At 48.3% G+C, this 23840-nt stretch overlaps 1 protein-coding gene across 1 annotated transcript in view; it reads left to right on the top strand.

Moving 5' to 3' along the window:
- CRB2 (crumbs cell polarity complex component 2) overlaps positions 1 to 23840 on the top strand; it is a 70027-nt gene that overhangs the window by 21486 nt on the left and 24701 nt on the right. Inside the window, exons 3-6 of the mRNA XM_028714487.2 lie at positions 1788 to 1983; positions 4447 to 4586; positions 10585 to 10767; positions 11269 to 11382. Of these exons, the coding sequence (XP_028570320.2) occupies positions 1788 to 1983; positions 4447 to 4586; positions 10585 to 10767; positions 11269 to 11382 (633 nt within the window). The remainder of the gene's footprint in view (positions 1 to 1787; positions 1984 to 4446; positions 4587 to 10584; positions 10768 to 11268; positions 11383 to 23840) is intronic.

Genomic DNA, 23840 nt, shown 5'->3' with positions numbered 1-23840 from the left:
AGTAACAAAATGCATTGATTTATAAGATTTTTATTCTGCTTTCTCAGTAAAATGTGGCATATTGCAAAGTGGCAAACATAAATACTAAACAATATTCAGTGAGCAATTCCAAAAGAACTCACTGTTTAAAAACCCAATAAACTTAAAAATAGCCAGCATATGAAAAGAGTCGGCTTAGAACCCACATAAAACCACAACATAAGCAAACAGATGTTGCACCAGAGTCTCTGCAGACCAATTAAAACATTTCCATAAAACTGCCAAGACTTAGGGCTCATCCAGAATTCCACTTGTCCTGCCGCTTTGCCATGGGAAAACCCAGTGTTTACCTCTGAATCACAACAAATATCAATCAAGTTTTCTCCACATTGATGTTTGCTCTGATTCAGTGCTAAAAAGAAGGTTTTCTGGGGGACAGCAGAGAGGCAAGGGTGGAGCCTACAAAGGACAGGACAAGCAGAAAACTGCTCAGACACATGCTTCCTAGACAACATGCGGAAGTGTGGACAAGCCCTTAGTGTGTTTTCAAGGCCATCTTAAAGTTTGGCCAGGGTGCATCTTACCTCATTATTGAGTTGGGGGTTCAGAAGGAAAATAGTCAGGCCTTGAAACAAAACCTCACTTTATTGCAACATCACTAGACTGGGGGGAAAGTTCCACTCAGCAGCTACAACTAGGAGAAAACTACAGGAGCCCAATCAGGCCCCATAGCACCCACTTAACTCCTACACAACTCCCATCTCATTTGGAGTTTATGGGGGGCACCCTCGCTTCTGGATGGATATCCCTCCTGGCAGCAGAGAGGTCCATGCTGGGGTTTCCAGTGCACTCAGACTGGAGGCACCACCCACACATAGCATGTAGGTGTGGCTCCCTGAATTTCACCCCTGCAACAACTTGAGCAGGTCAAATCCTCTCTTAGGCTCAGTTTCCCACCTTTGAAATTGGAGGTAATGGCACAGTGCTGAGCTGGCTTGGCCAGTGAAGGGGCATTAGAACTTTGCTCTGGAGGAAGGGTCCTGGTTCAGTGGTGTCAGATGCTGGTGTGGTTGCTCGAGAGTAATCAGGCAAGACTCCGACCTGTCTTTTCCAGGCTTTATTCTTGGTGCAAACTATTTACAACGAAGAGTGTTGTATGTTAATGTCTGGCTCAATCGCTAGGAGAATCTGGGAGTGGTCAGTCTTTGTACCTGCCCCAGCATAAAAGTCACGTCACCCCCAGCCTTTTCCGCCCCTCCCTGCGCCGAAGACTACTGCACAGAATGGGCGCTGGCAGGGGCGTACTTCCCGCCTCTCCGGTTTGCTCAGGCTCGGTGTTGAGGCTCTCCCTAGCATCCCCTGGTCCCTGCACCTCTTCTCCACTGGAGGTGGGGCTTTCCTCCTCGCCGGAAGAGCAACTGCTTCACAAGATTTTCGGAGGCTCCCTATAACACAACTGCCCTTCCATCTCTTGCCTCTGAGCTGATGGCAGTTCCCTGACAAGTGGCCTAGCACCTGCCGCCAGATTCGAACCCTGGCCTCTCCTGTGGGGTGGGGTGGGAAAGGACTTCTGCCTGAGACTCTGCAGAGAGCCACTGCCAGTCAGAGTAAACAATACTGATCTAGATGAGGCAGTAGTCTCACCCAGCATAAAGGTAGCTTCCTATGTCCCTTCAGACTTGTTGGGCTTCTGTTCTCCTGTAAAGTGAACAAGGAAGTTAAAGTTCCAAAGCACTGAAAAATTTAAGAGTGTGGCATGTGAATATTCCTGTCAATTCACCATTCTTTCTTCTGCTCTTCCAACCAAGGTGTGCACTGTGAAGTGGAGGTTGATGAATGTGAGTCGGGCCCTTGCTGGAACGGCGGCACCTGCAGTGACCACGTTGGGTTCTTCACCTGCTCGTGTACACCTGGGTATGAGGGAGCACAGTGTGAGGTGGACGTCAATGAGTGCCAGAGCCACCCGTGTCTCAATGGGGGAAGGTGCCTCGACCTCATCAACAGGTGAGTGGCTCTGGCTTCACCCAGCAGGATTTGATATGGCTCCCGTTATCTCCCAACCCTGCCCCCCCAGCTTATCTACAGTATATACCATGGTTTCCACAGATGCATTTGTGGCTAAATTGCATTTGCAGAAAAGAAGCTGTCTAAACTCAAGAGTACAGTATAATAGTAATTCTTAGTATTGCCACTGCAGCACTAGCAATTCAACAATTCATTTAAAATATAGCAGAAGAAAGTTAGCTGAGTGTAAAGCTTACCGTTAGATCAACTGATGACACTCAAAAGTTGCCCCCAGAGCTGAAGGTATTATTCTGGGATGTTGTCAATTGGGAAATAAAACTTGCTCCGTGATAGAGCACCTGCTTTCCATGTAAAAGGTCCCAACCCATGAAATTTCCAGGTAGGTTTGGGAAAGACTTCTGTCTGAAGCGCCAAACAGCTGCTTCTTGTCATTGCAGATCATGCTGAGCTAGAAGGTGCCCAGTGGTCTGACTCAATAGAATTATAGAATGGTAGAGCTAGAGGGGACCCCAAGGGTCATGTAGTCCAGCCCCCCACAATATAAGTAAAATGCCGTACAAGGCAATATTCAGCACCCCCTTTTTATGCCTAGACTCAAAAGCCCAGAAACGTGTCACTGCTCATCTGCCAGCACCTCCACCATGAAGGTTCCTGCAGCAGGAGGGTGGGGCATGGAAGGCAGCATCTAACACCCCCTGAGGGCAAATGCCATCTCTGTCTCCCCCAAAGTTCTTATTTTTATTTCCAAGAGACCCAGATTGTCATCTGGTTTGTGCACAGACTGAATTACTTGCCTTACCTGCTTTTGATGCAGGTGATGCTGGAGTGGGGACCATTTTTATTCTCACATAACACATCAGAAGAACTTTCTCAAACAGTAGACATATACGAGGAACCCCTTAACATAAATGAATTCCCGTCTTCAGGGGGAGAATGACATAGTTTACCATCTCCAGCAGAACAGGGAGGCTTAGGGAGACCCTGAGGTTTGCACGCGGGTGGCGCTGTGGGTTAAACCACAGAGCCTAGGACTTGCCGATCAGAAGGTCGGTGGTTCGAATCCCCACGACAGGGTGAGCTCCCGTTGCTCGGTCCCTGCTCCTGCCAACCTAGCAGTTTGAAAGCACGTCAAAGTGCAAGTAGATAAATAGGTACCGCTCCGGCGGGAAGGTAAAAGGCGTTTCAGTGTGCTGATCTGATTCACCAGAAGCGGCTTAGTCATGCTGGCCATGTGACCCGGAAGCTGTATGCCGGCTCCCTTGGCCAATAAAGCGAGATGAGCGCCGCAACCCCAGAGTCATCCACGACTGGACCTAACGGTCAGGGCTCCCTTTACCTTTACCTTTAAGGTTTGCAGTAGTACAAAGGTGATGGTGGGGAAATCACTCTGAATGGCCCAATGGGGGCTGAGCTTGTTTGAGGTCTGTGGAATATTTAATAATTCTCTGTGGGGTGGGGGTGGGGGAGAGAGAAGGGGAAGCTGGGCTGGAGGAGGCTGGGAGGGAATGCATGGACTCATCAACAGCAACAGTCTATGCTGTGATATTTTGCTGCAGGTAAGGATGGAGGGAAATTCAATTCAGTTCTCATTTATAGGTGAAACTCCCTAATTCACACTTTCCAATACAATTTGCAAACTGAAGTTCACAGTAATGTGAGCAATAATGCACATGCTTTGGAAAAGTGTGCCTATCAATGCATATATTACTGAAAATAGTTTTAAAAAATATGTGTTATTAAGGGGAACTGCTTTGCAAAAATGTATGTTGTGGGCAAAATTCAATTCAAAAATATGTACAGTAGGAGAAATCTGAACCTAATGCTGATGAAATTTCATGAAGACCTTTTAAAAAAATACAGCAAATAAATAAATTTCAAACGGACGTGGAGATGTGGACAACTGAATTTCAGGCTGGAAAATAAAGAAATGGAGAGAAACAAAAATGGGCAGGGGCTCCCCTCCCTCATTGCAAGGCCCACTTTATTTGGAATGAAGACCACAACTATTTACTCCTGAGTTCTCAAGAACTGAAATGTGGAATTGCATAATGTAGAAGACATAAGAACCTAAAAAGACCCTGCTGGATCAGGCCAGTGGCCCATCTAGTCCAACATCGCTGCAGCGACCCGGAAGTAATGGAGAGTATTACTTCCGGGTTTCGCCACTTGCGCATGCGCAGGCGGTCAAAATGATGTCATGCACATGCGCAGAAGTGGCGAATCGCAACCTGTGCACGTGCAGATGCGCGGATGTGGGTTGCATTTGCTTCTGGATTCGAACGGGGCTCTGGAATGGATCCCGTTCTCATCCAGAGGTACCACTGTACTTCCTTTCATCTGTCCAGAATCTTCCAACATTTCCTGAAAAGGGTCTTTCTCCATGGGTGGTGGCAAAGGCTCCCTAACCATGAATCATGGCTCTGTGCTGTTGTTCATCCTCAGCTACCAGTGTGACTGCCTCAACACGGGCTTTGAAGGGCAACATTGTGAGCTGGATATCTTGGAATGTGCCTCCCAGCCTTGCCAGAATGGCGGTACCTGCCTGGAAGGGGTTGGATGCTACAGCTGTGTTTGCTGGCCAGGTGGGTGAAGTCTTTGTGTTGTTCTCCTATAGTCCAAAAGCTGTTTCCAAAAGTGAAGTCAACATGTCCCTGTGACTTTCAGCCCAGCAGTAAACTCATCCCCAATCCTGTGAAAATCTGGCAGTGAACCTCCAGGCTCTACTAACTTTGCAAAAGCTTTCCCAGGCTCTGTTGCATTTATTCATTATCCTAATCTTGTCCCAGAAGTCAGAAACCATCACACAAGATACTTGCAGGGCTCTGGGTCCTTTTCTCCTTTTCTCCGTTCTGCCCAGACACTGAGGTCCAGCTCCGAGGGCCTTCTGGCGGTTCCCTCACTGCGAGAAGCCAAGTTACAGGGAAGCAGGCAGAGGGCCTTCTCGGTAGTGGCACCTGCCCTGTGGAACGCCCTCCCACCAGATGTCAAAGAGAACAACAACTACCAGACTTTTAGAAGACATCTGAAGGCAGCCCTGTTTAGGGAAGCTTTTAATGTTTAATAGGTTATTGTATTTTAGTGTTCTGTTGGAAGCCGCCCAGAGTGGCCGGGGAAACCCAGCCAGATGGGCAGAGTATAAATAATAAATAATAATTATTATTATTATTATTATTATTATTATTATTATTGTAAAAGATTTTATTAAGACCTTTTATAGTACATACAATACAAAGCAAACTTATTAAAACAAAAACAGAGAAAGAAGAAGAAAAGAAATACAAAGTCCTCTTTCACAGGCAAAGCTTAACTTGTCCCACACAGAGAGAGCCAAACCCTCCCAGCTCTCACCTGGGAGATTCCTTGCTTCTCCCATCCTTCCACCCTGGGAGATCTTCACCTCCCTACCTCTCACGCAGGGTCAACTGTCCATCACCTTCATCTGCATGTTAACCCCTCCTTAACCCTGAGTAGAGGACAACACAAAACATTACAAAATCAAAGCAGAGCGAAACCAAAACCAAAACAGAAAAAGGAAAAGGAAACAGAACAAAAAGATAAGGCTATTAAAGGAAATAATGAGGGGGGGGGGAATGTGATTTTTTTAAAAAAAGAAATAAGTAAAAAGGACTTCCTATTATCCCTCTGTCAATTATATATACAAGAGTTCTTCAGAACAGCTGAGTGCTCAATCCAGCTGACCCTCCCTCTGCTGGGCGATGTTTTCCAGTCTCCTGACTGGGCATCTCAGGTTTGTTAATTTTTCTTTTGAGACAAGGAGTCCAAAAGAGGTTCTCTAATTATTATTATTATGGATAAAAGTCAACAATAGTCTTCCTCCAATCCAATATCACAGCTTTAACTGCAAGATTAAGAAACATTCAGTCCTTGTTCTTTATTCCCTCAAGGGTTTATTTACTGTTGTTATGTATTAAGACAATGATCCATAATTATTTACTTACAGTAAAGTCATTAATTCACACCCAGATCCCTATCTTCCAAATGCATTTCCTGTTGGCCATGGTTTTCCATCCTTATATGTGTTTTTTTAAAAAACAACAACAACAACACACACACACGATGGTTTCCATTTCCTCATTTGCCATTCCTTTCCCAAAAGTGTTACAAGAGGCTTAATAGCTTTTTCTTCTAAATTCAATCCAAATGTAGAATCCTTTCTTCCTCAACTGCCAGCTCAGGATATTTCTTAGTCTCTCCATCCCTGGATACCTTCCCCTCCTCCAGCATTTAGCTGTCTCACTCCTTCAGGCATCTGTATGGAGGTCCTCTCAATTTCATCATCTATTGCCTCTAACTTTACCATTCCATTTTCCTCTTCTGGCAATTCTCCACCAGTATTTCCCCCTGCCCCCAAGTACTCTGTAACTTATCTGGCCTCAGCTTTGTCCAGGGCATTTTTGTTAATCATCTTACACATCTCTGCTCTAATTTCTTCCAATTTTTCATCAAATAATTTCTGTACAACAGTGATAGTCAATGGGGTATTTTTCAGCACTTTCACCACCCTGGGTACTCTCTCAGAAATCCACACACTTCTTGTTTATCTGAGATTGCATGCCTCAAATTCCCACAGCAGGCAACCATGTAGTTTCACATTATAAACAGCACATTCGCCAGTGAGATGGAGAATTAGGAATAGAGCACAATGAGATAAGAATTTCTCAGAGTTGGAGAAACTCTTAGCTGTTTGAAAAACTTCATTCAGTATGTATCTTAAGAGCATGCTTCTTACTTTATTCATTTTTAGCCCCTTAATGATGTCTCCTCGTAAGCCAACCGCCGGGTCGTATATCAAATGAACATTTTAACTGACAGTGAGATAGTCTTAGTAGTAATTTATAGGAGTTTCAAAAATAAATGAAGAAAATTGATTTTGCTGGTCATTGCCCTAAGGACTGACCTCTAGGGCTATTATGTGGTATTTGGGCAAAGTTATGGTTCTTCCAAGGGACACGGGTGGCACTGTGGGTTAAACCACAGAGCCTAGGACTTGCTGATCAGAAGGTCGGCGGTTCAAATCCCCACGACGGGGTGAGCTCCCGTTGCTCGGTCCCTGCTCCTGCCAACCTAGCAGTTCTAAAGCACGTCAAAGTGCAAGTAGATAAATAGGTACCACTCTGGTGGGAAGGTCAACGGCATTTCCGTGCGCTACTCTGGTTCGCCAGAAGCGGCTTAGTCATGCTGGCCACATGACCCAGAAGCTGTACGCCGGCTCCCTCGGCCAATAAAGTGAGGCAATAAAGCCAATTTACCTTTACCTTTATGGTTCTTCCACTCGTCACTCATCCTGTCTGTGTTCCTCGTAGGTTTATTGGTTCCATGGTGGGTAGTTACCCTTCCAGAGCATTTGGAAGTTAATCCCTGTTATCTCTGTTCATCAGAGATAATATAATAGACAGTAGCTGTTGTTAATCACCTCAATTATCTCAACAAGGGTGACTGACCTTCCATGCTGCCTTCCCAGAAGTCTGGCTCTGGGTCCTGAATAGTGATTTGGGAGTGGGAGAGCGAGATTTGGTTTTGTTTGCATTACTGCAGACCTATTTAATGCTCAGGTCTCAATACAATATTTGAAATGAAATACAGCTTTGAAATCTGTGCTTCTCCAAAATTCATGATGCAGTTCTTCAATGCCTGCCTCCAAAACAGTATGTATTGGGGGAAAGTGTGGATATAATACTAGTGAAATTAATATACACATTGTAATAGGGAATTAGGGGACATTTAAAACAATGTTTTAAATAGTTGTGGGTTTTTTTAAGTTGAAAACTGATGGAACAATGTGGTGAAGATGACTAAAATGAGAAGCCAGGAGAAACCAAAGTAGGCAGGTCTGTCCATTCCTTGTTCTGATTGCCAGCATATCTTCTACGCAGCAGGAGTCCTTCTATAATGCAGGCAGGGATGGGTGTCGTGCCAGTTCATGCTGTGTGACTCCATGAATCTGTGTTCAGTGATGTATGAGCACAACGCTTTGTTTTATCTCCAGCTAACTAAAAAAGGGATGCAGGCAATAGCCTTCTCCTCTTCTGTGAATTTTACTATTCCTCTTTTGAAGTCATCTAGGTTTGTGGCCATCACTGCCTCCTGTGCAATAGTGTTCCACGGTTTTAACTACGGATTTTAAGGCACGGTTTTAAGGGACACGGGTGGTGTCCCTTAAACCCCAGAGTCTAGGACTTGCTGATCAGAAGGTCGGCGGTTTGAATCCCTGCGACAGGGTGAGCTCCCATTGCTCAGTCCCTGCTCCTGCCAACCTAGCAGTTCGAAAGCACGTCAAAGTGCAAGTAGATAAATTGGTACCGCTCTGGCGGGAAGGTAAACGGTGTTTCTGTGCGCTGCTCTGGTTCTCCAGAAGCGACTTAGTCATCCTGGCCACATGACCCGGAAGCTGTACGCCGGCTCCCTTGGTCAATAAAGCAAGATGAGCGCTGCAACCCCAGAGTCGGTCATGACTGGACCTAATGGTCAGGGGTCCCTTTACCTTTACCTAACTTTTATCAAAGTAGACCCATTAAGACAAATGGGCCTACTCTTTGCAATGGATCTACTCTGAGTAGGACTAGTATTGGCTACACCCCACCGACCTGCTCAAATCATTCTCAGGAATCTACAGAGAATGTAGTTCTGAGCTGGGAAGCTCTGGATATGAGAGAGAGAGAATGAATGAATGAATTCTTCACATACACATGAAATTACAATTCCAGAATTCTTTGAGGGAAGTCATAATGGAAGAACGGGTGATGGTGATAAGCACATAGCCAGGGGACTGGAATGAAAGGTTCCGTAGTTTGGTAAGTCTCCACTCACTATAAGCTGACTGTGGACACCTCCAAATTCAGTCTGTGCCCCACCACCACCCAGAGGCATACCTAGGCCCCCTTGCACCCTTGACAAGGAGCTGTATTGGTGCCTCCAAAGCCAGAAGAGACCATGAACCAGAAACTCAATTTTTTGCTTTTTGTTAATAAAAAAATATATTTTTATTAAATATTTCTTGGTTTACAAAAATATGTGCATTGTCTCTTTTTTCAAGTTGTGTTTTCTACAGATCAGTTTCATTAATGTTGTGTGCAGTATTAGGTTAGGAGGAAATGAGGGAGAAAGAGGGAGAGGGGGGAATTGTGAGTGGGGTGGGGTGACAATGCTTCTATTCTTCTACTTAGTGTATGTGTGGGATTTTATGTCAGTGTCACTTGTGTGGATTTTCGCTTGTTGTATTTCCTTGGTGGTGAGAGAGGTTGAGGGTTGGCCTAGGGCAGGGGTCTGCAACCTTTAAGACAAAAAGAGCCACTTGGACCCGTTTCCGAAGAAAAACAACCTGGGAGCCGCAAAATCGGGAAGGTGACGTCAGGACAGTGCGTGACTAACACACGCACTGCCCCCATGCGACGTCACAGCCAGTACAGCGCCTGCCACAGTGGGGAGTGTCGGGGCGCACAATGCGCCTCCTCCCCTTGCTAGTATCCGCCCCGGAGCCGCAGCAAAGGTGTAAAAGAGCCACATGCGGCTCCGGAGCCGCGGGTTGCAGACCCCTGGCCTAGGGAGTGGTTGGTTGTCTTTGGTTGGCTGTAGTGAGATTTGGTTTTGTGTGTGTGTGTGTTTGGATCAGGTTAGCCAGATTGATTTGTATGCCGTCAGCGGATACTTGTCGTTGTCTTGTTAGGCTGTGTATGTGATAAAGAGGAACCATGCCAGGGTGAAGGCGTCTTCTATTTGTCCCCGTCTCAGTTTCAGTTTATTGGTTAGTTTTTCTAATAAGGTTGTTTAAATTTTTGCTTTTCGGCACCTTTTGCTTTATGTCAGTAATCATCTGCGGCCATCAGGGTTGGGTCTGTTCTGTTCTACCTCTCTCCTCTGTGGTAGCCTAAACCAGTGACCAGATTCCTCTGCTGAGTAAGGAGCCCAGAGGAGCCTATGCACTCACCTGGCTGCACAGAACAGCAGAGGAGTGGCCAGGGAGTACATGGGCAGGCAGGCAGGCAGGCTCCTAGTCCAAGCCAGAGTGAAGAGGCATTGTTTCTGCGCCCCCTGGGGCCTGGACCCTTGGCTGGGACCCACCTGCCCAACCCCTAGGTATGCCCCTGCCACCACAATTGAGCAAAGCACCCCTGAGAATAACTTGCTAGAGAAGGAAGACGTCTTGTTGGCATCTCTTTAGGTGGACAGAATGACCCTGAGCATGGAGTGTTTGGGTTAGAGCAGGGATGGGCAACCTAAGGCCCAACCAAGCGGCCCACCGGGGTCGTTTAACCAGCTCACAAGCTGCCCCCGAAATGAGCCACCCACTTGGTGAGTCCCCACGTGCTGCGCTAAACTGGCATGGCACAGGGACTCGCTTCCGTGGTGCCGGAAATTGTGTCTGCACAGGCGCCGAAAATCACAGGCGCGCGCACGATCTGGCCCACGGAGGGATCTCCGCTGGAGTGAACTAGCCCAGGTGAAGTAAACCTTGCCAACCCCTGGGTTAGGGGGTTCCTAGATCTAGCCCATTGCTTTGTGACAAATGAGGCACATGTCAGCTCACCTGGCCTCCTGCCCCCTTTGCTTTTTTGTCCCCAGGATACGTAGGGGAACACTGTGAGGTTGATGTAGACGAATGTGCCGCTGTGCCCTGCCTCAATGGGGGCCAGTGCTTTGAACGGTCCAATCAGAGCTACTACGGAGATCACATAGACTTCCCCCTGCACTTCACCTACCAGGAAGCTGCTGGATTCATTTGCAGGTGCCAGCCAGGCTTTGATGGTAAGTAGTACACTGCCAGGTGGAGCGCATGTTTCATTCTGAATGCTCCAGAGGAGATGCTTGATCAAAGAGCTTTGTAAATTCTATGACCTGGGGCTCTGAGTGTGTGCATCATCTTGGCTTTACTTCTATTTTGTAGTTTTTTAAAACTAAGTAATTCACAGTGCTGTCTACGGATGATGTGTTTTTGCTGCTGTGGTTTTTCCATTTTATTGATTCCATTTTATAGGCTCTTACCATTCAGCGCTTACTGTTGCAATGCTTTGTTATTTTTTCTGATTCTGTGTTATTCTCTTATAATTTTATAAGTCATTTGGAAACTCTTATGTGGCAAGTGACTAATAAATTGAAATAACAACAACAACAATGAAAAGGTGGATGTAAAAAATAGTTCACCCGTTGTATATTTGTCATTAGTGAAGCTTAACTGAATTATGTGTAGATTATTGAATCGGTGAGGAAATAGTTGGGACGTCTAACATAATTTCTTTTTGTTTGAAGGAGAGACTTGCTTCTTCAACATTGATGAATGTACATCCCAACCATGTCAGAATGGAGGGAGCTGTGTGGATCTGGTGAACAGCTATCAGTGTCACTGCCTGCCAGGGTACTCAGGTAAGCAGGGCCCGCCCACAAGGTGAGGCGAACGCAATAGGAGCCAACTCCTTGGGGCCGTGGGGGCTTCAGACTCCACAATAAAATATTTGAGGGGGCTGTCCCCCCAGGTTGTTGGGCATTACCATTCAAAAAGTGAGTGTGCACTGCATCATGTGATCAACTACAGTGGTACCTCGGGATGCGAACGGGATCCATTCCGGAGCCCCATTTGCATCCTGAATATAACGTAAGATGCGACGGCACGTCTGCGCGTGCACGGGTCACGTTTTGCTGCTTCCGTGCATGCGCGTGACGTCATTTTGAGCATCTGCGCATGCACGAGCGGCGAAACCTGGAAGTAACGCGCTCCCGCGGAGCGCAACCCAAAAGCGCTCAACCTGAAGCACATTCAACCCAAGGTACAACTGTATGTGGGGCAGGGCTTACCTGGGCCCCTACTATATTTTATTCAAGTTGGCATCCCTGGTGACCACCTTGAGCAGCGGCAGTCCCTGCTGCCTCCACTGGCAGCGGAGAAGAAGTGGTGGTAGGCAAACTGGTTTCTGATGAGATCTTGCAAGAGCTCACCAAAATCTCATGAGACCTCGTGAAGGTAAGCTTCAGCAGTGACGGGGCAGTGGGGTCTGGTGGTGCCAGTGTCAGCACAGGGTGGCATGTTCCCATTTCGCCTCACGCGGGTAAGGTTAAAAATGGGCATCTTATTATGATGGCATGTACACAGCAGCATAAGATCCTCAGGCATCACCTGCCTGGAATTTCCTGAGTTTTGGGGGGGTGTTTGTTATGTGCCCCTTTCATGTGGCAGCTTTAAATTCCTGAGAAGGAAATCCTGCACAGTGACCTATTTAATGAGCATTCAGCCTGGGAATCAAATTAAATCAAATACCTTTGTTGGCATCACAGTATAAAACATTTCAAGTCACTGGGATGATTGAAAGGACGGGGTGAAGCTATCGAGAGTAATATTTTCACACTGTGAGAATTTAGGCCGAATTTTAGCATTTGGGGAAGTGGGTTTGCTTCACAAGAAACATCCCTGGTCCTGAATGGGGTCACTGTGCCCCTGAAGGACCAGGTGTGCAGCCTGGGAGTCATTGTGGACTCACAGCTGTCCATGAATCTCTGCTAGGCTTTGCAGTTGAAATATTGTGGTTCCCCAAATACGGTACTAGAGATTGCTGTGCTTTAGCTTAAAAGTGGGAGGCCAGTGATGAGCTACAGCCTCTCTTTCACTTTACTAAGATATAGCTGTAAAGAGTCTTCATCAATCTTTGTCCTGGACTAGCAACTCCTAAGCAACCTGCCCTCCTTTCATCCTCACTCTTCAGTTTCATGGAATCCTGCAGCTAGTTTTGCAGTTCCTTCTGTCCTGGGTCTTCTAACATGTTGTGAGTCTGCCATCTTGTGGGAGGAAGAGAAATCTGAAAGTCTGAAAGGAGTTGCTTGTTAGTCTCTCTGGGGCAGTAGCAACTCCTGCTATTCCAGGCTTGCTTGGAGCTCAATCATTGCTCAGTCCAGGAATGTGTAAAGGAATTCTGAGAAAAGATGTGGGAAACCCACCAGCCAGCAAGGTATCGGTGAATATTGTAGACCCTGTTTTGACACTACTAGGACACTCTGTAACTGACTACAGTGGTACCTCTAGATACGAACGGGATCTGTTCTGGAGCCCCGTCTGCATCCAGAAGCAAACGTAACTAGCGACGGCATGTCTGCACACACGTGTGTCGCTTTTTGCCGCTTCTGCGCATGCACATGACGTCATTTTGAGCATCTGTGCATGCGCAAGCGGCAAAACCCGGAAGTAATGTGCTCCGTTACTTCCAGGTTGCTGCAGAGCGCAACTCGAACACACTCAACTCAAAGCGTATTCAACCTGAGGTATGACCGTATCTGTAACTGACTAAAAGGTGGCTATCTACGAACACAGGAACTTCAGAGAGAGATTGCAGTCCTTAGACCATTGCAATGATTGAAGAAGTTTTATGATAATACTTGTGGACTGAAGCAGCACAATAATTTTTTTTATCACATGCGTGCACTAATTGGCTTCCCAATGCCAGAATGTCTATGTTATCAACTATTGGTTTGTGTGTTTGTGAACAGTCACTATTAATAAGGGAATGATTGCTACATTCTTTCTGCATTCCCTTTCTTTCTAACTCCACTGTTTATTCCCCCAACACCACAACTTGTACTGTGTGTGTGTGTGTGTGTGTGGATGTGTGTGCCTGACTCTCAGAATAATACTTCATGCACCTGATGGACACACACACTTGGGCCACATTGTCAGTATTTAAAGGCCACCATATTCTGTGTTGCCTTCAAAAGGGGTTTGGACAGATGGATGGATAAGGCCATGGGTAGGCAAACTAAGGCCCGGGGGCTGGATCCGGCCCAACTGCATTCTGGATCCGACCCACGGATAGTCCGGGAATCGCCGCATGGATCGGTGTGGGGATTCTGATCATTCGGGCTGCGCCATTCCCCCCCTCCCTCGCACCATGACGGCGCCTCCTCCCTCCCTCCTCCTGGCTTCTCCCTGCCCTGCCTAGAGGAGGAAGGGGGCTGGGCTTTGTTGAGCTGTGGTTGGCTGAGTGCCATTTTAAGCAGCCCCTCTCCGGAGCCAGCCCTTTCACGACACTCATCGTCCCTCCACCACCGCCAGCCCCTGCCGCTTGCAAGGCACAGGTAAGCAGCAACTGGGGCTCGTCCGGTGCTGTGGAGAAGGGAGGGGAGACTCAATGTTTGTTCCCCCTCAAAAAATATAGTCCAGCCCCCCACAAGGTCTGAGGGACAGTGGACCGGCCCCCTGCGGAAAAGGTTTGCTGACCCCTGCATAAGGCTATCCATGCCTACTAGACTGGACAACTGCTTTAGTTTGACTCTGCTGCAGCGCTCTTCTGACAGACTGCAGGGTCCTTTGTGGGATTGTGAAGTGTCATGCCTATGACCAATGACCCATTTTCCTCTTGCTTCTGAGTTCAGCCCAGAACTTTGTAGTTGCAAGAGCTAGGAAGAAACAGGACTGGGGCTGGTTTTCTCACAGTGGGGGCACTTCCAGCCCGGTATTTATTCTGAGACTGCTGCTGTTGTTGCTGCTCATGCACTTTCTTCGCTGCACCCGCTCAACTTCATCAGCATCAAAATGACAGTCTCTTTCTCTATGCTATCCTTTCCTCAGAAAGTATACAGTGGTGCCTCGCAAGACGAAATTAATTCGTTCCGCGAGTTTTGTCGTCTTGCGATTTTTTCGTCTTGCGAAGCACGGTGTCGGAAAAGTTTTGGAAAAGCTTCAAAAATCACCAAAGTCTTCAAAAACTTCAAAAAAGGCTACCACACCGTGTGCTATGAGTTGCTCCTCGAAGTCAAGTCGCAACTGTATTGACGGTGTTAAGAAAAAGGAAACAAACTTGCAAGAGGTTTCCGTCTTGCGAAGCAAGCCCATAGGGAAAATCGTCTTGCGAAGCAGCTCAAAAAACAAAAAAGCATTTCATCTTGCGGGTTTTTTGTCTTGCGAGGCATTCGTCTTGCGAGGTACCACTGTAATTAAGTTCAAACCCCCTGCCGCCAATGACTCGTTTCCAATATTAAGCCCACTTCTGGAAGCACCCTAGATTGTTGTTGCTGTTTAGTCGTTTAGTTGTGTCCGACTCTTTGTGACCCCCTGGACCAGAGCACGCCAGGCACTCCTGTCTTCCACTGTCTCCTGCAGTTTGGTCAAACTCATGTTCATAGCTTCAAAAACACTGTCCCACCATCTCGTCCTCTGTCGTCCCCTTCTCCTTGCGCCCTCCATCTTTCCCAACATCAGGGTCTTCTCTTCTCAGGAGGTGGCCAAAGTATTGGAGTCTCAGCTTCAGGATCTGTCCTTCCAGTGAGCACTCAGGGCTGATTTCCTTCAAAATGGAGAGGTTTGATCTTCTTGCAGTCCATGGGACTCTCAAGAGTCTCCTCCAGCACCAGAATTCAAAAGCATCAATTCTTCGGCGATCAGCCTTCTTTATGGTCCAGCTCTCACTTCCATACATCATACACACCCTACATACATACATACCCTAGATTAGCCCACACCAATAGGGCTGCCATATATCTGGATTTTCCTGGATGTTACTGGGATTTCAAAGCTGGAATTGACGTCCAGGGAACAACACAACACAATCTTGGGTGGCTTCCTTAAAAACAAGCTCAACAATTTGGGGGTCTTCCTTAAAAAAACTTTTGGGATGTCTTGTTTTTACTTTATGAAATATGGCAACCCTACCCACCAACCTGCTGGGACATGGGTGGCGCTGTGGGTTAAACCACAGAGCCTAGGACTTGCCGATCAGAAGGTTGGCGATTTGAATCCCCGCAACGGGGTGAGCTCCCATTGCTCGGTCCCTGCTCCTGCCCACCTAGCAGTTTGAAAGCACGTCCAAGTGCAAGTAGATAAATAGGTACCGCTCTGGCGGGAAAGTAAACAGCATTTCCCTGCGCTGCTCTGGTTCGCCAGAAGTGGCTTAGTCCTGCTGGCCACATGACCCAGAAGCTGTATGCCGGCTCCCTCGGCCAGTAAAGCGAGATGAGTGCCGCAACCCCAGAGTCGTCCGCAACTGGACCTAATGGCCAGGGGTCCCTTGACCTTTTCCCACCAACCTGGTGTCCTCCAGATGTTTTGAACTCTACAGATCCCATTATTTAGCCCTAGCCTCATACAGCTGTGCTCTTTGGGGCTGAAGGGGAGTTGCAGCCCAAAATATCTGAAAGACACCCGGTTGATGAAGGCCGGACGAATGCAAAGATCCAGAGGGGCCACACCCAAGAAGAGCTTCAGCAGTGACACGACAAACCCATGTCTGAGCAAATAATTTATACCAATTTTTTTTTTAAAAAAATTAAAGGTCCAAACAACAGCATGGCTGGTCTGCATTATTTATAGGTAAATTGGGCTCCCTCCATTGCCCTTGGCTGGCCAGGGGTTCAGCCATGTGGGCTGCTTATAGCTCCTTTTTCTCAGTTCCTGGTTTTGATCTGAGAGTGTTCTTAGGTTTTGTCACTGCATGTGAGGTGTTTTCTTTTTTTGTGGGGGGGGGGAGGTTGATGGTGAGGATCAGAGTCCAGGGAGTGCTTTTATTTGGCCCATAGAGGCTATTGCCTTGTATATGGGGTGGGGGTTGGGGGATCAGCTTAGCCCAGGGGCCTGGCTGCAAACGAATTCTGCATCCTTGCAAGCTGAGTGTGAGAGTTTGTGGAGGAGCGAAGCTGACAGGGAAATAATAGCTATTAATCTCTCCTGCTTTGTCAATTAATCCCAGTCTGGTCCTGCTGGGTAAACAGCTTATTACTTCACATTAGGATCACGGAGCAGCCTTTGGAAGCTTCCCACAATCGTTCCTGATATGCCTTTCTGTGGCAGCTCTGCCCTGCCTTGCGGTGGGGTTTTTCCTTTCTTTCAAGCAGCCCCTGGGATGAGTGGCTGCTGCCAGCCTGATCTGGGTCCCTGAGCCCCCCCCCCCATCTGAAGCCCTCACCCCTTTTCTGAAGCAGGGCTGAGTTAAGGGATGGAGTCAGCAGGAGCCCTGACCTGCCTGTCTGTTGACAGCTCAGACTGCGCTGCGAATGGACTTCTGCTGAGGGGGGAGGAGGGGAGCAGGTAGAGGAAGCCCCTTTCGCAGCCCCCTTGCCAGAACAACCAGGGGACAGTTTAGGGGTCTGGAGGGAAGGAGCCAGGGAAGGAGGGGTACGCCCAAAGCCACGTCCCCCGAGTACAGATCCAAACTATACGTTCAGCGCACATGACATATCTCCCCACCTACAGGTGAAACTCGAAAAATTAGAATATCGTGGAAAAGTTCCTTTCTTTCACTAATTTCACTTAAAAGGTGAAACTAATCTATGAGATTGACTCGTGACATTCAAAGCAAGATATGTCAAGCCTTGATTTGTTCTACAGGTGAAACTTGAAAAATTAGAATATCGTGGAAAAGTTCCTTTATTTCAGTAATTCAACTTCAAAGGTGAAACTAATATATGAGATTGACTCGTGACATGCCAAGCAAGATATGTCAAGCCTTGATTTGTTATCATTGCGATGATCATGGCGTACAGCTGATGAAAACCCCAAACTAACAATCTCAGAAAATTAGAATATTCAATGAAATCAGCAAAACAAGGTTTGCAAATGGAGCAAGATTGGACCTCTGAGAAGTGGAAGCACATCTCGCTTTGCATGTCATGAGTCGATCTCATATGTTAGTTTCACCTTTGAAGTTGAATTACTGAAAGAAAGGAACTTTTCCACGATATTCTAATTTTTCGAGTTTCACCTGTATAGAACTCTGGGAACGGCAGCTCTGTGAGGGTGGAACCACAGTTGCCAGGATTCAGGTGTGTGTGTAAGTCATATGCTTTGACTGTATGGTGTGGATCTGCTCTGATTTCTGCACTCCTGCTCGTTCCTTGAATCCAAAATGACGGATGTCGTGGTTTCCTTTACAGCATATGGCGTGGCTCACTTGCTCGAGTTGTCTGGCACTGTTGCTCTTTGCCTGTGTTGCAGTCAGATCTGAGATCTGTGAGCGAGGGGGTTGGTGGTCAGTTTAGCTCTCTTTTGTTACAGCGGGGGGGGGGGGGGGTCCCATGGAAAGCCCCATCCCAGGGGGCCTGCAAACTGAGGAGCTGCTATCCCTTTTCCAGCACCAATTTGTTTACAGGGAGCAGCAGACGTTTCCCTCAGGGAGGAAGAGCTTGTGGGACAATAACATGGGGGGGGGGGGGGACTTGCCAGAATAGTCTGCCTCCTCTCTGGTTTCATGTCAGCAGGAGGCTGAGGTGCATCACCTGTGCTTGCTCTGTAGCCCCCCCCCCCACAAGATGGCTTCCAGGTGATATACTGGGGCTTCACTGGTATTTGAGCATTTAAAGGTCACTCTTGTGAATTGGTATTTGCTGCGGCCAGGATGTCGCTAGTTTATTTTATTCTTTTCTGGCTTTTTTAACAAAAGAAATCAAGGATCTGGCTTGAGCAAGTTTCTCTCTAGGAACATAGAAAGGTGCCTTACAGTGAGTCAGGCCATCCACCCACCTGGAATCTCTCCCAGGCCACCTGGAGATTCCTGCAGGTGTGTTCAATGGGGGATCTTCTGCATGCAGTGCAGGTGCTCTACCCACTGAGCGACTCTGCTTCAGTTATCTTTGCTGGGTGTTGTGAACTTTGACACAAAACAGAATGTGGGGCCTTCTGCTGCTGCCTTTCCTCACGTCGTATCCCTCTTAACATGCTCAAGCCATTAATAACTGTGGAGCCTGTGAGAGGAGGAGGAGGAGGAAGCCCACCCTGCTATGCTCAGATGGTCACTGCTGTCTTCTCTCCAGCAGGGAAGTCACCAGGCAAGTGTGAGCTGAGTGGCCTAAAGGAGGGGCGTGCTTTTCATGTGAAGCAGAGTCTGCGGCAAAGCAGTTTGTGCCAGCCCCTCCGAAACCATTGTTTTCCTAGCCAATGGGCTGAATTCAGGGACACCCCCTGTTGCCCAGGGGATGCCAACCCTTTCCTTCCCAAGCAAATAAGATTCAGATGAGACCCAGGCATGCAGCAGAGAGGGAGGGAGCGTGGGTCACACGTCAGAAGAGAGGGCGCTTCTTTACACCATGTCCATCCCTGGTTCATCTAGCTCAGTACTGTCTACACTGACTGGCAGCTCCAGGGTTTCAGGCAGGGAGCCTCCGCCAGCCCTACCTGGAGATGCCACTGGCGATTGAATCCAGGACATTTTGCATGCACTTTGCCACTAAGGTATGACCCTTCCCTCATAGCAAAAGGAGAATTTGCCTCACACTGATTCAGGCCACTGGTCTGTCAAGCACATGGAGGGATGCCTCAGACCAGCTTTTATTTTCTGTAGTTTGGTTTATTTTTGCATTGTATTTTAAGTCGCTTTGTGTTTACTTTTTTGGTAAAAGTGGTGTGTGTGTGTGTGTGTGTGTGTGTGTGTGTGTGACAAACAAGTTGTTGGTATCTGTCTGTCTTGAGAGACAATGGAGTGTGCCTCTGGGGGGTGAAGTCAAACCACTGTATTAGCGACACTGAAGTGACCTCCATGGGGACACGAGTCTGGGCAGTGTGTTTTGAGGTCCTGGGCAGCCCAGACGACAAGACCCCCCTCTTGGCCTCGCTGATGGGGTCCAAAGGAAAGCAGAGCAGATGATTGGAACCAGGAGTTGCTGGAAGGAAGCACCCACTCCAGATTTCTGTCAGGTTTACTCCTTAGCCTTTTCATCTCCCAAAGATGTCCCACAAGGCAGTGGAGGTTTAGTATTAGAGTTTTCCCCTCTCCTAGGTGGCTCCTCACTTCCTTCTGCACCACTTGTTGGGTGCAACTAATACAGGTAAAGGTAAAGGGACCCCTGACCATTAGGTCCAGTCACGGATGACTCTGGGGTTGCGGCACTCATCTCGCTTTACTGGCCGAGGGAGCCGGCGTACAGCTTCCGGGTCATGTGGCCAGCATGACTAAGACGCTTCTGGCGAACCAGAGCAGCGCACGGAAACGCCGTTTACCTTCCCACTGGAGTGGTACCTATTTATCTACTTGCACTTTGACGTGCTTTCGAACTGCTAGGTTGGCAGGAGCTGGGACCGAGCAACGGGAGCTCACCCTGTCGTGGGGATTCGAACTGCCGACCTTCTGATCGGCAAGCCCTAGGCTCTGTGGTTTAACCCACAGCGCCACCCGCGTCCCAACTAATACAAGTACAATGAATAATTATAGTACAATGGCTGGCAGAAGCTCTCCCAGAATTTCAGGCAAGGCTCCTTCTCACCCGTACCTGGAAATGCCATTGGGGGTTGAACATGGGATGGTCTGCATGAAAAGCAGGCCCTTTACCCATGAGCTGCGGCCAGACACTCCTGCACACCGCAGCCCCTCTCTCTTGCCACCCCCCCAGCCCCGCCTTGCCCTGCAGGGGAGGTCGCAAGCAAACATTCTTGTCAGCAGTGATAGGAGCCAGCTGGGGAGGTTTAGAGCTGAGATGGATTAGGTGGTTGTGTGCTGGCAGGCTTCCTCTCCAATCCCTTTCCTCCTGCCTGGGACCCAGGAGTGTGCACGCTGCTCTCCCAGCCCAGCTGAGCCCTGCCCCCCCTCCTGGCTTCTCCTCCTGAGACCCGCCTGCCCTCCCATGTCAGCAAGGGAGCAGCCATGAACGCCATGCGGGTTGGTGTCTTCCTGGGTGGAATTTGTCTCTTCCTGGCAGGTAATGGACAGAGGCGCCTCTTTATCCTGCCTGTGTGAGGGAGGGTGCGCAGACTCCAGCCAGGGATGGAAGGGAGCGGGGAAGGTGCTTCCCTTGTAGAGGGAGGATGCCTCTGTGCGGGTTAGCTGTTCAGCTAGCTGGTCTGGCTTTGGGAAAGTTTAGCCCTGGTGTGTGTGGGTGTGTGCGCGCTTGGCTGTGCCTGGAGCGTAGTGTTGTTGTTTCAGGTTCATGCGCTTGCTTCACGCTCGGATGCCCTGGGACGGGCAGGGGTCGGGGTGGAGTGCAGTGGGGGGGGGAGCCCTATTCTCTCTCTCCAGTAGGTAAGGACTGTGGAATGTAGTCCAGTCTCCACCACGCAAAGCAGCAAGAGTTTCTCTCCGTCCAGAACCCGGTTATTGCTTCCTCCTCTCTTGGGGTTGGTGGGAGTTGGTGGGCTTGGGTGGGGGTTCCCTTGCCCATGGAAATGGCCAGGGTGAGGTTGGTGCTTAATCCCCTGCTAAGAGATGTAGGATTCTTTAATTAGGCTGAGCTGGGGGTGAGGGGCCTGTGTGACAGGCAGGCTCTGCCCACCCAGAGTCTCACTCCCCTAGCGTGGGACGTTGAGGAATGCAGGGCCAGCGAATTTTTAGCTAAATGCTCATTAAACCAGACCTCTGACACTCTGTATGCCGTCTGTGGCACAGGCACGGGTAGTAGTCCACCTTTTCGGAATGTACATTTGAGAATGGGCTTTTTTATTCTTTGCCATGTATCTGTATGGTGTTTGCACTATGGCTGAGACCCGTCATGGATCAGGCTGCAACCGAGTAGAGGATTCCAACCCGGCAGTTGTAGACCAGCAGGCTGACACAAAGCTGGGGAACCTGTGGTCCTCTGGATGTTGCTAGAATAGAGCTCCCCTCAATCTGATCATTAGCCACGGGGCTGGTGGACTGTGCTGCCCTCCCACCTTTTAGGAGTAGCCCCCCTGGCCCAAAGAAGGTGATTTTCTCCATGCTGTTCCCACCACCACCACCACCACCCTGGCAGGGTCCACAGGAGGTGGCTCAAATATACCTGGCAAGGAGGCTTCCAAGACAAGGGTGAGTCTGTTCAGAGCACGTCATTCATTCCTTAAGGCACGACTGTGTTGGCAAGCCCTTTTGTGACAACTGCAAGAGCTGCAGCCTTCTGATAGTGCCCTTCTCAAGGTGGTGAGGGTGGCCAGCTTTCCCAAGAGCTCTTTTTGCTACAGTTTAGGGGTCCTCCTTTTCTGGCAGAGGAAGAATGAGAGATTATGGGTTACGTGAAGGCCCTTCTTAATTGAGCATTAATGATGGTATGGGGTGTTAAAGGTTTTGGGGCAGACAGGCTGCTTCCTGCTGAGAGTCTGTGAGTTTTTGTATCACAAGTGTCCAAGTTTAGCTTTTTTCAGTCTTGCCGTTGTGGAAGAGGAACACCCTGAATGCCAATAATGCAAAAACATCAGGGAAACATTGCAGAACAACTAACAAAGTGTGGGAATATGTGTGGGTCGTCCAGTATGAACCCACCATGTGTGCACTATTATTGTGGGAAGGACATCTTGCAGAATATACCTGAAAAAAATAAATCAGTCTGGAGGGGGTAAGATTACTGCCTTTGGGATTTAGGGGTGCTGCCACAGGCAGAAAGGTTGTGATGGTAAGAATGTGCTTGCTTTATTTTATTTTTGCATGGGAAACTCTTCTCCCCCCAGCTTTTGGAAGAGGCCTGAAGTTGTGTGGTTGCACACCAAAGTTTTACCCCCTCTGCTTTTAAAGTGAACCCGCCCCCCAGAGGATATTTGCCTCCCTTTCTGCAGCAGGCTTCCCAAAACTCCCTCCCTCCCACCTGAGTGTAGGTTATTTCCTGGCCTGTACCAGCCTATTTCTGAAAGGCCTAGAGCAAAACCTTCTCATTTCCGGAGAAGGAGAAAGGGGTTGCCTTCCTGAGGCTTTGCGTCAAATGAATATGTAAATACAGGCAAGTTCACAAAGACCTCCTCTACCCCCAAAACTGAAGTATCTAAGAAATGAAGCCAGCGGAGTCGCCTTCTCTTGAGGGACCATGCCTTTTACCAGGACTCAGATAGCAATATTTCTCTTCGCTGGCTTAATGTATGTGTACAGTTGTGAGTTGTACTCTGCGGAGGATGGTTGTGGGTCACGTCAGGGAGATTACACAACCCCCCTTGTTCCAAAGACTGCATTATTCTCAGAGAAATAGAGAAAGGGAAAGAGTTGTAAGTTTGGGGGAATGGGTCTGCATGGTGCCTGAGTCCCTTCCAATTTGTGGGGTCTTGGATCCAGCAAGAGTTAAAGCATGGGTAGGCAAACTAAGGCCCGGGGGCCGGATCCGGCCCAATCGCCTTCTCAATCCGGCCCGCAGACGGAATCAGCATGTTTTTACATGAGCAGAATGTGTCCTTTTATTTAAAACGCATCTCTGGGTTATTTGTGGGGTGTAGGAATTCGTTCACCCCCCCAAAAAATATATATAGTCCAGCTCCCCACAAGGTCTGAGGGACAGTGGACCGGCCCCCTGCCGAAAAAGTTTGCTGACCCCTGGGTTAAAGTCTAACAACAACAACAACAACAACAACAACAACAACAACAACAACAACAACAACAACAACAACAATTTTATTAATTATACCCCACCCATTTGACTGAGTTTCCCAAGCCACTCTGGCTGGCTTTCCATTTTTGCATTGGCTGGCAAGTTTCTTTGTGAAATATTGGACATAGTTGCCATTTAAGCACCATCATTAGTATAACAAGGGAAGTAGCTTGGGGTGTGTGTGCAAAGAGGGGGGGGGGGCTCCCTCAGATGGCTGGTAATGAGAAGACAAAATCCTGAGAGTGTTTGAGGTGAGAACTGGGCTAGAAGCAGCCAGAAGCCATGCTTGATTTCGGCTAGAACCCTTGACTGGGAGAAGCGAGGTCTTCTGGGGTGTTAAGGCCGTGAGCCCTTCCATTGTAGGCTCAGGCTGTATAGATACATAAATAAACCATATATCACAAAGACACCACAGTCTCCGCCATCCCTCATTCCAAGGAAGCCAGACGCTGGGTATGTATGCGCCTGGAACCCCTGGAACCTCTTGCCCATCAGAGATTGTGGTGGTGCACAACAATATTTTATTTAGGCCAGCCCCCCCTAAGCTGATGCCCTCCAGGACTGGTTTGAGGTGCAGTCCAAACATCTGGAAGGCACCAGCT

The sequence above is a fragment of the Podarcis muralis genome, chromosome Z, assembly GCF_964188315.1.
Source record: "Podarcis muralis chromosome Z, rPodMur119.hap1.1, whole genome shotgun sequence".
Classification (NCBI taxonomy): Eukaryota; Metazoa; Chordata; class Lepidosauria; order Squamata; family Lacertidae; genus Podarcis; species Podarcis muralis.
The sequence above is the reverse complement of the archived record's forward strand: the minus strand, read 5'-3'. Positions and strand labels throughout refer to the sequence as shown.